Raw genomic sequence first — 12,908 nt, forward strand, 5'->3', positions numbered from 1 at the left:
ATGAAAAATACAGTACAGTGGGATGAATGGAATTTGGTAGCAACATGGAGACCTTAAATATTCTGTTGCCCACTGGTAAGTATGTAGTACCTATTTAAAAAATATTAAAAATGTTTTCCAAAGCAGCACATACACATTGATTTAAAAAAAAAAATCAAAGAATACAGAAGGAGTGTGTGGGACATACATTTTCTGAGTTCCTGCTTGTCTGAAGATGTCCTTACGCATCCCTCATACTTGATGGATATTTTTGCTGGGTATAGAATTCTACCTTGAGAGTAGGAGAATTTTTTTTGTGAGGGGGGACTTATATTTGTGTTTTTCCCCTGGTTTTTCCTCTCTCTAGATATTTTTTTAAAGTTAATGGTCTTTTTATTGGAAAAAAAGACTAGCATTTACAACTAGGAATGGACATAAATTGTAATTTCTTGACCAGCAATGTTGACGGTGTCCCACAGCCTCAGCCTACTCTGCTGGCTCCAAGTCATGGTTCAGAAGGTTTTAAAAATGGAGTCCAAAGATAGTCCCTTCCTTTTTAAAACTTTGTGTGAATGGTGACAGCCACACCCGCTTTGCTCTAGTACAACGAGGACAAGTCTAACCCAGCACACGCAGCCTGCTACCAGGATGAGTGTCATCATCACCATGGGTCAGGGCACACGGAACTATGAGAGGGCCGTTCTGCTAAGGGGGCTATGTTTAGACTATTTATCCTTCATTCATTTTTCTGCACAGAATCCTGAGGTAAACCAATTTTAAATGTTTGTTTTCAGTAAGCCAGCCATGACGATTTATACTAACAAACTGAACTAGAACCCATTTGAATACGCTTTCAATTTGTTTTTTTCATTTATCATTTTTAACACAAATGCCTGATACTGCTCAATTGTCAAGCAGCATGCAAGAAAAACTGGCCAGCCCAAACAGTGTATTAATCAAGAGCAAATGGAACTGCAAGGAGTCCACGAAATGCTTCTTGATCATTAAGGTAGTACAAGTATTTATATTATAAAACTGGTGGGAGCTTGATCTTTAAAGGACAGGACCACCAACCGATACATGCAGATTTTGTGTGTGTGCACCTAAGGGACCTTTGACATTCAGTTTTGCTGTAGAGAAACAGAATGAGTAAACGAACTATTTTTTTTTTTGCAAGAGGTAAGTAAAAGATTCAGTTGGATTCTTCTGGGGAGGGGAAAAGGAATTGAAAGTAAGTCTTCATTTTACAATCATCATCTATATGAATTCTTCATAGTCAACTTGTCCATCTCCATCAATATCTGGTTCTCTGACCATTTCATTGACTTCATCTGTTCGTTTTTCTCCCAAGTTTGTCATGACATAAAGTAGTTCTGCCACACTGATGTAACCAGGGCCATCCTTGTCAAAGACTGGGAATGCCTCACAAATTTCTTCTTCACTGTCTGTATCTTTCATTTTTCCAGCCATCCTAGTCAAAAATTCTGGTTAGTCAATGGTGCCGTTACCGTCAGCACCCACCTTGTTGATCATATCCTGCCGTTGGACTTCTGTTGGGTTCTGACCCAGTGACCTCACAACAGTTCCAAGTTCCTTTGTTGTGATGGTGCCATCACTGTGTTTGTCAAATAGGGAGAACGCTTCCTTGAACTCAGCAATCAGCCATGCTGCGAGCTAAGGGAGGGGGAGCAGAGGGAGCCAGGGTGGCTGCCCTAGTGCAGGGGCTGTGGTGGTGGGGTGGCCCCCACACTGCCACAGCTAAGGCACAGTGTGCGCTCAGCGCTGTGAGTAATGGCCCCCTGCCTGCGAGGCTCTCAGCACTACTGCCCCATTCTCTAGGGGATTTTAAGATTTCTGATTTATCCTTGTTTTTTTGCTTTTTGGCAGAAAAAGATGATCCGAGGCTCATCTTATACTTTGCCCCAGCTCTAGGAATCAACCATTTCTCCAGTGAGTCCTGGTTCCCATTAGTAAAGGATGGTTTTGAGAAATCTGGGTGCTTAGGGTGCTCACTGCTTATGGGAAGGGCATAGCTCTTAGGTCTGAGCCCTTAGTGGACAGAACTAGGAAATATATCGAAGCATATATGTGTGAATGTGTATATAAATTTATATCTATTTCTATTATATCAATCTCACACATTTATAGCAATTTCTATGTCATCAGTCTCACTATATGAAAAACCAAAAGTTTATACCAATACATTCAATTCCAAATCAACACCACAGGGTTTATTTTAACCTTCCTTGTCTATGTGTTTCCCTCTCTACTTTACAGTGAGAAATCTGGCTCCCATTAACCTCAATATGTTTACCTCTTTGCATTGTCCCCTGTATATACCAATCTTCTGGCCATACTGACTGTATCACAGGTCACACTGGCCTCAACCATGTGGGTCATGCCCTCTGCCGCAGTCCTAGCTGAGTCCTCAGGTGAGCCCCCTGGTTCGCACCAAGAGAATGAATACATGAAGGGGGAAAAAAAGAGAAAAGGGAATGAGCTATATATTTAAAATCTTCACTGTGGTTCTAAAAGTAGAAGAGTAAAAACATGGATGTTTCCATTTGCTGTTTTATGTCTTGATGATTTCTGTTGCAGCTCTTTGAAGTTTTTGTTTTATTTTTTAAAGATTTATTCATTTGAGAAAGAGAGAGAGCAAGAGAGCAAGCATGGGAGCATGGTGGGGAGGGGCAGAGGGAGGAGAGAGAGAATCTCAAGCAGACTTCCCACCAAGCACAGAGCCCAAGGCAGGCTTGATCCCAGGACCCTGAGATCATGACCTGAGTGAAAATCAAGAGTTGGCTGTTTAGCCAAGTGAGCCACCCAGGTGCCCCGCCCCCCGTTTTTAAGAACTTTTAAACACAATTTTTCTAGCTATTTTGCACAACTCCCAAGATTTTTACTTTAAAAAATTTTTTTTAAAGATAAAAAAATTTTTAAACTAATCTCTATATCCAATGTGAGGCTTGAACTCACAACCCCAAGATCAAGAGTTGCTCACTCTACCCACTGAGCCAGTCAGTGCCCCTGAAGATTTTTGCTTTTAAAAATTGAAAATTGGTTGCCAGACTTATTTAGCCATGTTTAAACTTTCCTCAATTGCATATTTCTTTTATAATTAAACAACTCTGATAAGCTTCATCTTTAAAAGAAAACAAATATCAACACAAGTCAAGAACTGGCTCATTTTGTTGTTTGTTCTTAAGAAGACCATAAAGATTTATTTTTTCAATTCTTTGAAATTGTTTTTTGGTTACATGGAAACATGTGCTTTTTTTTTTTTTTTAAAGATTTTATTTATTTATTCATGAGAGACAGAGAGAGAGAGGCAGAGGGAGAAGCAGGCTCCCAAGGAGCAGGAAGCCCGATGCGGGACTCGATCCCAGGACCCTGAGATCATGACCTGAGCCGAAGGCAGATGCTTAACCATCTGAGCCACCCAGGCGCCCCGGAAACATGTGCTTTTTATAAAAGCTGCAAACAATGCTGAAATTACAGAGTCAAAAGTGAGAGTTCTTCAAATTTCCATTCTACCCTGTAGCGTCAACATTACCTGGGAACTTGTTAGATATGCTGATTTTGGGGGGCTCCACTTAGTCCTACTGAATTACAATTTCTGGAGATAAGATCCAGCACTCTGTTTTTAACAAGCCTTCCAGGTGTTTCTTTCTTTTTTTTTTTTTCACATGCATGTTTAGTGTTTTATTCTTTGAAGAATGGTTCTGAAACATTACACTAAGTCAGGCTGAAAGGTAAAGTTTAAAATAGTTTTATAAGGCTATAACATAGGACTGTTCACTCCCCAAATTTTGACCATAGAGCTTACGATATACCTAGTTGGCAGTAGGACCAGGTTTTTCCAAATAGTCATCATTTTTCTCTTGTATGCATAGACTTCTTCTCTCTAGCTGTATTCTGCTTTTGTTGCATTATCTCGGAGTCCCTCTGCTTTCTCCAAGAGGTGGTCAAGCTATCCTCTTTTCTTTTTCCCCTGCTAATTTCCTGGGATTTCTTCATGTTTCTCTGGCGGGCACGTTCTCGCTAATTTCCTTACTCACGGCCGTGCTCACCCGGGACTGAGCCCGGAAGAGTGCCCTCCAGGTGATTCTTACGCATACTAAAGCTTCAGATCTGTAGTGCAGCTTCCTAGCCGGCGTGCGTCAATATGGAGCTGACCCTTGAACAGCACAGGCTTGAACTGGCGCAGGTCCACCTACGTGTGGATTTTTAAAAAATAAATACAGTGAGTGCTGTAATGTATTTTCCATGCTGCTGATTTTTTTTCCTTCTCTTTAAAGATTTTATTTGTTTGTTTGTCAGAGAAAGAGAGAGAGAGTACAAGCAGGGGGAGCGGCAGGCAGAGGGAGAAGCCGACTCCCCGCTGAGCAGGGAGCCGGATGCGGGACTCGATCCCAGGACCCTGGGACCATGACCTGAGCTGAAGGCAGACGCTTAATGACTGAGCCACCCAGGTGCCCCTGCCTGATGATTTTACAAAATATGTGTGGTTTTTTTTTTGTTTTTTTGTTTTATTTAAAGATTTTATTTGGTTGACAGAGAGAGACACAGCGAGAGAGGGAACACAAGCAGGGGGAGTGGGAGAGGGAGAAGCAGGCTTCCCACGAGCAGGGAGCCCCATGCGGGGCTCGATCCCAGGACCCTGGGACCATGCCGTGACCCGAAGGCAGACGCTTAACGACTGAGCCACCCAGGCGCCCCCAAAATATGTGTGTTTTATGTTTATGTTATCGGTGAGGCTTTGGCAATAGTAGGCTATGAGTAGTTAAGTTTTTAGAGAGTTATACTTGGATTTTTGACTGCATGGAGGTCAGTGCCCCAAACCCTACGTTGTTCAAAGGGTCAGCTTCAGCCTTTGGGTAGCCGGCATGAGGCCTGGGGTGGTATATGGCCCAGGCTGGTTGCCCCTCGTATAAACAACCTCATTATTTTAATCCAGTGTTGCATAATAACTTGGAGATTTAGAGATGAATTATACATATGATTCTTGTACACAGAGGTCATATTTTATTCTTATTTTCAATCTTCTCTATATCCTGCCTACCACAATGTATAACATAAAGTAGCCACTCAGTTGTTGTTTGAGTGACAATAAATACCTGTTTCAGGATTCCAGAGAAAGGGGGGTGGGTGCTCTGGATGGGATAGCGGGGGAAGGTTTTACGGGGACATCGAAGTTGAACCTTGCAGGCTGGGTTGAGTTTTGCTGGGAGGAGTTGAGAGGAGGAGCATTTGCGGCTGAGGCACCACAGAGAGCAAGGAAGCATAAAAGAACACGCGATTTTTGAGGAACTGTGAAAATAGAGTAATGTATTATTTAATTGACCTAGACATAACAAGCCATTGTCCGCTCCAAGACCTCAAAGACCTTCTATGAGTGACCAGATGCTTGGTCAGAAAGGAACGTCTCAGTGTCCATCCCCCTTTCTGTTCAGCTGCCATTGTCATGACCCAAAGTCTTGCTGAGGAGACACCTGGTCCTCTGCTGTCCCGGCAGTCCAGCGGTCTGTGCTCTCCATTTCATTCTATTGAGCTAACAACTTGGCCAGCCGGAGAAACCAGTGAAATCACACACCTTCCCCGTGGGTCTAGCACGGTTTCAATCCAACAACTTTTTGAGATTTTCACCGAGGCTCTGAAACAAAATCTCTACGGAGAAGCCAAAAGTTGCTGTTTCCATCACTCAGTTCTCAGTGGGCTGGTGTTAACTCGAAGCTGCTGAATTTAACAGAATACAGTGAAGTGGATGAGAGCAACAGGAGAGATCATAAATGGGTCAAATTATAAGCCAGAAGCCTGAGCATCTGTATTTGCCTCTTTTACCTCCCCAAATCCCATGGAAATGACTGGAAAAATATGAAAACAAAAATAAATTTGTAGTAGCAGAGGAAATCAGAAAAGATGACATCAGCTGACCATAAGAAGAGAAATCTCTGTATAAAGGACATGGGTCAGCTTGATGGCAAAATAAGGAGGCTGCAAAACCTGTTTCCTCATATAGATGAAGGAGAGATCATTGAAAAAATACTTTCTCAGCAGCATCCTAGGTAACACAAAGATCAAAGTCAGTGGTGTTGGGAGAAGAAGCTATGAACTTGCCAGTCCCCACTTCAGGGCAGGCAGGTGTGGGGTTTGCCCCAGGATAAAGCTACAAGCACAGTTCTCTATGTAAGAGGTCTGTCTGCGTGGGAGTCTTCCACAAGGGATGATGGACCGGAGAGGGAGCCGAGCGGTACCCAGGACAACTTCTGATCAAAGGAAAGAAAGAAGTCCCACCACCTCCGCCCCCTAGAAATGAAGCTCTCCGACAACCTCAGTGAAAGCCGGACCAGTCCCACCCCTCCTTCCTTCTCACCTACCAGAGCCAGTGCCCCCATCCTCGGAATCTGCGTTCACAACCAGGGAACTAGGGATTCCCACTTCCGCTGGGAAAAAAGAGAGGAATCCCTGAAGGAATGAAATTTACCAAGGCACAGTTCCACCTGCTAGCCTGCCTACATTTTTCACCCACACCTCCTAAAATGGTATCTCTAAGTGAGGTCCTTCCTAAGACCACCTGCATAAGAATTACCTGGAATGCTTGGCTAAACTGTGTACATCTGTGCCCTACCTTTTACTCCCTGGTCATCTTCTGTCTACCCCCTACTCCCAAATGATGAAGTGAAAGGAGCTTTTCTACACTGTAGGCAAACCTCCAACGATTATTCTTCGTGGAGAGAATAAGATGAGACAAAGTGTGACTGTGTATTTAATCCCTTTAGAGTTATAATTCCCAGCTTTAATCATTGTCTCAAGTGTCTTCTAATAGTGTTTATTATTATGATGGATATTTGGTTATCAATCAGTTTTTTCCCTATAACTCTTTATGGCAAATCACCCAAAAAGTAAGATAGGTTTTTTTTTTTTTTAAAGACTTTGTTTATTTGAGAGAGAGAGAGTGAGCACGAGCTGGGGGAGAGGCAGAGGGAGAAGCAGACTCCCCACCGAGCAGGGACTCGATCCCAGGACCCTGGGATCATGACCTGAGCTGAAGGCAGACGCTTAACCAACTGAGCCACTCAGGTTCCCTGAATGTAAAATTGATATTCACTCCAACTTTATTTTTTTAAAAAGATTTATTTTTTTATTTGAGAGAGAGAGAGCACTCAGTGGGTTGAGGGGCAGAGGGAGAGGGAGAACCTCAAGCAGACTCCCCGCTTGCAGGACTCGATTTCACCACCCATGTTCAGTCCAACTTTAAATGTTTTTCTTAATGTCCTTTAACTTTAAAGAGGGGAAGTTATGTCTGTTGAGAGAAAATATACAAAATGTAGAAATAAGGCAGAAGGATGACCGCAGGCAGGTCCTCCAATGTCATTTGGAAGATTGTCCACAAAGCCTACCCCAGGGTTCCTGTAGGGGAATGTCCTCTCCAGTGGTGGTCCACTTACTACTGATGGGGCCCCTGACTTTGTGAAATTATGTTAACTTGTAAATTTTTATCTAGCACAGATGTAAATGACTTTTGTCCAGTAGAAAAGATAATTACCAGGGGCACCTGGGTGGCTCACTTGGTTAAGTGTTGGACTCTTAATTTTGGCTCAGGTCATGATCTCAGGGTCATGATCTCAGGGTCGTCAGATTGAGTGCTGTGTCGGGCTCTGTACTGGGTGTAAAGTCTGCTTAAGATTCTCTCCCTCTCCCTCCTTCTCTACCCACCCTCTAAAAATAAAAAAAAAAAAAAAGAAAAGAAAGAAAAAGAAAATGTAATCCCCAGTGTTACAATTTTATTTTCCTATAGGATATTAATCTGTTTTTCTCTGACTTAACATTTCAGAATGCCATCCCCAACTAACTGTATAAATCTCTGTTCCTCAGATGATCTTTGACTCAGTTTTCCCTCATTGAATGGGTTAAGTACATTTTGACACATATTCAATCTATGTTTGAATGAGTTTGAATGTTTTTAGCTTTTAAAAAATTCTATTATGGCACATCATTTGGAAAAAAACCCACAGAATCCAAATTTCAGCAGTTCCTATAGTTTCTTTTTCCTCTTGAAATTCAAGGAAAGTTATATTGGATACTCTTTATTAATGCATTGCTTTTATAACCAGAACAGAAAGAACAGTAGTTGTTGCTTTTTGAAAAATAATTCAGGCCAAGAAAATCCCAGGAGGGAGTTGGGACAAACCAACTGGAGGTGGGGCGAGTGGCCCCTAGTATTCCTTCTTCTCAAGCAACATCTGCATTATTAGGTTCTTCCTCAGGGACCTCATGCAATTCTGAACTTCCAAATCAAGGGGGTTAGCACAGACAAGCCTCTCCTTCTTGGTGAGGAAGCTGGGGAGCAAGGCGGAGAAAGATTACAAACTAAGGGGTGTTCAGAAAATGGGGATGGGGAGCCCCATCCTCCCCGGCCCTGGGATTCCCCCACTTGGACCAGCCTGTTCTTTTTCTTCTTTGCTGCAGGGACTCAGGGCACCTCCTCTCTGAGACCCTGCCTCACTTAGCCTCTGAGACTGCCTAAGTGACTCATGTGTGTTTCCTCAAGCAGCCTTTCTTCTCTCTCCATCTGTCCCCGGTGTCCCTCTTCACTGGGAACATCTCTTACCTGATGCCCTGCAGGATCCTACTGAGGACACAAGCCTCTCAGGACCTGGCAGGATCCAGAAGGTGGGACTTTTCCTAGACACCCCTCCCCAGATACGACACTTACATGACACCTGGCCGGGAGCACCCACTGCTTGTTTCAAAAAAATCTTTCATGTTTGCACATCGAATTTTTCGTTTGTAGTCTGGGCAGCAGTCAGAGGGACGGAGAAAGCCTGCTGCAAGGGGAACGAGCCATTTAAGGACTGGGTCTCTTTTTAAGGAAGACTAGATCCTTTCCCCCTTGCCTCCAAAGTCCCGGGGAAGGGTGAGAAGGCACAGGATTCCAGAGGGATGCCCTCCTCTGCCTGCACTTGCTTCACTCTCCTCGGGGCTGAGCTCTGTGTCTGAGGGCACCCAGGCAAGGCCACAACAGGGCCAAGACCAGTTCTGATAGAAGAGGGAGCGTCTCGTGCCAGCAGGAGGCATCAGCGAGCACCTCTGCCCCCAGGTGAGCCCAACTCGGGAGACGGAATAGAGGTGACCTCTAATGGCCCCTCCCGATCTTCCTGGGGACATTCGCCACCGTCGGGACCCTCCCCATCTGTCCCCCACCCCCGCCCTGTAAATGGGGTGTTTTGAAGCCACTGAACAGATCTGTGCAGCTGCTACTTTTAAGCAAATGCTATAATATAACATATACCCTTACCTTCCATGTGTGTTAAGGGTTCATGCCGAAGTTTCGCCACCATGGGTTCTGTTTGGGAGAAACAGACAAGGAGGGGAGAGAAATCACCACGGCAGCCTTGTCTCGCTGTCTCCACTGGTCTCATGCCTCAGCCCCCTCCCTTGGTAGAGAGGTGATGATGCTGGACCACTGGACACCGGTCTGGGTTCTAGATCTGCCTCCAGCCTCCTTCTCTCGTCTCAAGGCCCTGGGATGTTTCAGGGAATTTTGAAACTGTCTGAGACGTGAAACCATCCGACTGACTTTGAAATACAAAAAGCAAACTGTAAATCCGATATGAATAAATCAGTCGAATGGGTACATAATGTGATACATGCCACAATACTTTCCATACATTTCTGGAATCCACAGCGGCTCAGGAAACCGAAGAATGTTTCGTTAACTGATCTGGTGGCACAAGGTCACCCAAAGTGAAGTGAGGCTATTCACAATCATTATTTACCCCAGTAGTATGATTATTTGTAGTTGCTGCCGAAATTCTACCCTGTTTGATTGAAGTATACTTCTCAGACTCTTCCAGTGAGTTAAGTAATGTCCAAGTATGTGTTACCTTTTAAAAAATGTCATTTATTTTCTTGAAAATGTAAAATATACATAATAAACACAATTGTGAGCATGTTTAAAAAGCGTACGGCTCAGTAGGACGAAGCACATTCACCTATTGTGCAAACCATCACCACAATCCATCCACGGAACGTTTTCATCTTGCAAAACTGAAACTCTGCACCTGTTAAGCAATAGCTCCCGTTCTCCCTTCCCCCAACCCCCAAGCCACCACCATTCTTCTTTCTGAATTCGACTACTTTAAGTGCCTCATCGGAGTGGAACCATGCAGAATTTGTCCTTTTGTTACTGGTTTACCTCACCTAACATAATGTCTTCAATGTTCATCCGTTTTGTAGCACGTGTCAGAATTTCCTTCCTTTTTAAGGCTGAATAATATATCGTATGTATATGCCCCATTTAAAAGAACTCTGTTCATTTGTTAATGGACGCTTGGGTTGCTCTCACCTTTTGGCTGTTATGAATAACGCTATGATTAGCATGGGTGTGCACATATCTCTTCATGTACCTGCTTTCTGTTCTTCTGAGTATATACCCAGAGAGGAACTGCTGGATCATATTGCATTACCTTTTTAAAAACTGAATACTTCTGCCTTCCAAAACACATCTAGCCCCAAAGTTTTGGATAAGGGATTGCAGACCTGCATTATGCTAATTAGGCAAAGGCAACTGAACTTTTAGATCATTTCTTACAGAGTTACACATAAATTCTATTTAAGAAGGCATGCGTTTATACTTGATATGCTTGCTATGATGTGTGTGCGGCTTGCAAAATAAAATCTTAAGTGGCTTTGCCTTTCCATTGCAGCTTCCTAACCAGCTCCTACCCTCATTCCACCACTTAATAGCTATATGATCTTTTTTTTTTCCAAAATGCAATATTTAATATACTTTGTAAGAACAGAAGAAATGCAACAAGGATTAGAATTTTATAATATACATTAGATATTTCTGTAAAAGGTATTCCATTTTTCAAAGGCGTTTCCCCGATTTCCCTGTCTTTTCTATTTTCCTCAGAGCACTAAGCAGGAATTACTACTCAGAAGTAGGCTGCTCCGTTGTATCAGACAGTAATCACATTTTTAGGTTTCAAGTCCTCATTATCTCCCCAAACCCCTTTTCCTTTCACCGTACAGTCTCACCGCACTGTTTCACGGTAACATTGTACTCAGCTCAGATTCAAAGAGCCTGAAAGAAGCTAGAGGCCCAAGGAGTTTAGAGCGCTCGTTTAGTAGCAGGGTCCATTGGCACAAACCTTCTTTTTATTCATAACTACGATAATAGACATGGAAGCTACTTTAATGAAACAGGAACTCAGGAATGAGATCATTAAATATAACTAAACACATTTTAAATATAAATACCATGTACTTCCTGATTAGTATCAGGTAAGTATCTAAGCTATCTATCCCAAATTCTGGTCTCAGAGAAAAAGGTCAGAGACAATTATAAGCAAGGTGCTTCATATTATCAGATCCATTTTTAAAACAATGAGATCCTTTGGAACAATCACTTTAGTCTTTCTTTTTATCAGAGATTTCCGTTGGTCCTTTTGTTGGTAATCCATTTATGTCTGCGTCCTTACAGTCTACTTTGCCTTTGTTTTTATTGTGGGATTCTCGAAGAGCTTTTCTAGGCCACCTATGACTAACAAAGGGGGAAATCAGAGGATACATGTATGGCTCCAGGAATTTTTTGTAGATCCAGAGCAGAATCGGAATGACATGCAAGGAATGCACACCATCAGGAATGCACATCTGCTGGAGTTCCTGAACCGCAACCACGGGTCCGAGTGTCTAGCTATATGATCTTGAGCAAGTTGTCTAAGTTTTCTCATTTGTAAAATGAGACTAATAATATGCAAAACTATACAAGTTGCTGATAGTCTACCTCACAAGGTTGTTAGGAGGATCTAATGTATTAAGTCCATAAGACACTTAGAACAGTGCCTGCCTGCACGTAAGAAGTACTAGATATTTACTTGTTAAATAAATAGAATGGTTAGGTGGACTTGGGTGAGGCACTTTCCTGGCTTGTTACATTTCCTCTCCAAAATGATAGTTTTACACTAACATTGTGGAATTCTTACTATAGTTCTTTTGATTTAGCACGTAACGGTCCTATGTCAGCTAAGAGAAGGCATCAAATAATTCTGGTCATGAAAAGGGAGAGAGTTATTTCCCCAAGGGGGACCAGTCATTTGTATACAATTGACTGTATTGTATACAAATGGGAGATTTGTATACAATACAGAGGCCTACAGCCTATTGCTTCTGCTTTTTAAACAAGTGCTGAATTCACATCCCTGTCTGAGACAGGGAACAACCTCAGCAGGACAAAGGTGTCCTTCTGCGTTTCCTCCCCAGCTCGCGAGTTACCGCGGACCTTGTCACCAGTGGGAAGGTTCACTGAACTTACCATGAAGGACCTGGACCCGGGATCCAAGGGCAGTAGCAAGAATGAGGAAGGGGAGGGCAGCCAGGAAGAACTTCATCTTCCCTGTAGCAGGCAGAGCTGGTCTGAGGACTCCTGGCTTTCTGCTTTCTGACTCTGTGGGATCCCAGCTCTGCCCTTGTATTTATAAGAGAGGAGGATCAGGAAGTCACAGGGCAGAGGTTCAGAGTGTTGTTATTTGGCTATACGATAGACAGCATGCTATTTCTAAAAAAGGGAACAAGGCTGGGAATGCAACAGGAAGTAGACGGTAAAGGAGACTTCATGCTTTCCCAACTGCCCAGTGGATACAGGCACAGAGAGCGACTATTTCATGAAGGACCCTTCCTCCAGGAGGTTAATTTCATCCTCTAGGTCAGAGTGTTTTCTTCAGGAGCTAAGCACCTTCAAGTGCAGGAATAGCCTGTAAACCAGTCGTGTGATTCCTCACACGGACTCCTGATCCTTGACTCCTCGCTTTGTTTCACATCCCACAGCCAATCCATTAATAAATACCGTAGGCTCTACTTGCAACAGTGTATCCAGAGTCTCATTATTCCTCAGCATCTCTCTGCTAGGAGTTTTTTGAAGAGGC

At 43.2% G+C, this 12,908-nt stretch overlaps 1 protein-coding gene and 2 pseudogenes across 4 annotated transcripts; all 3 read right to left on the bottom strand.

The window, feature by feature from the left end:
* Window positions 1-1,123: 1,123 nt before the first annotated feature.
* Window positions 1,124-4,095, bottom strand: LOC118025128 (annotated as a pseudogene).
* A 1,208-nt stretch (window positions 4,096-5,303) lies between these two features.
* LOC118024637 (C-C motif chemokine 15-like) lies at window positions 5,304-12,489 on the bottom strand. 4 transcript variants are annotated; one of them, XR_004683158.1, is made up of 5 exons: window positions 12,299-12,489; window positions 9,278-9,325; window positions 8,696-8,807; window positions 6,357-6,422; window positions 5,304-5,715 (listed from the first exon to the last, which is right to left on the bottom strand). XR_004683158.1 is itself a non-coding variant. In XM_035026604.1 (4 exons), the coding sequence occupies exons 1-4, from the start codon at window positions 12,372-12,374 to the stop codon at window positions 6,404-6,406; spliced, it is 255 nt and encodes an 84-aa protein (XP_034882495.1). In that variant the 5' UTR covers window positions 12,375-12,489; the 3' UTR covers window positions 5,304-6,403. The 4 variants fall into 4 exon arrangements, 3 of the variants coding, with proteins under 3 accessions (XP_034882495.1, XP_034882494.1, XP_034882493.1); XM_035026604.1 differs by having other exon boundaries at window positions 5,304-6,422; XM_035026603.1 differs by lacking the exons at window positions 5,304-5,715; window positions 6,357-6,422 and adding an exon at window positions 8,003-8,319 and having other exon boundaries at window positions 8,696-8,804.
* On the bottom strand, window positions 9,339-12,260 carry LOC118024639 (annotated as a pseudogene).
* Window positions 12,490-12,908: the final 419 nt, after the last annotated feature.

This window comes from Mirounga leonina, unplaced genomic scaffold (genome assembly GCF_011800145.1).
Source record: "Mirounga leonina isolate KUSES-001 unplaced genomic scaffold, KU_Mleo_1.0 Mir_200, whole genome shotgun sequence".
Taxonomy (NCBI): domain Eukaryota; kingdom Metazoa; phylum Chordata; class Mammalia; order Carnivora; family Phocidae; genus Mirounga; species Mirounga leonina.

What these genes read in the sequence shown, in the direction of transcription:
- LOC118024637 (XM_035026602.1), bottom strand. Translation starts at nt 12,374, where the DNA reads ATGAAGTTCTTCCTGGCTGCCCTCCCCTTCCTCATTCTTGCTACTGCC. An exon ending in CCGGGTCCAGGTCCTTCATG is followed by an intron (nt 9,326 to 12,298) that starts GTAAGTTCAGTG and finishes TCTCCCAAACAG; the next exon opens with AACCCATGGTGGCGAAACTT. An exon ending in TGCTCCCGGCCAGGTGTCAT is followed by an intron (nt 8,320 to 8,695) that starts GTAAGTGTCGTA and finishes CTTGCTCCCCAG; the next exon opens with CTTCCTCACCAAGAAGGAGA.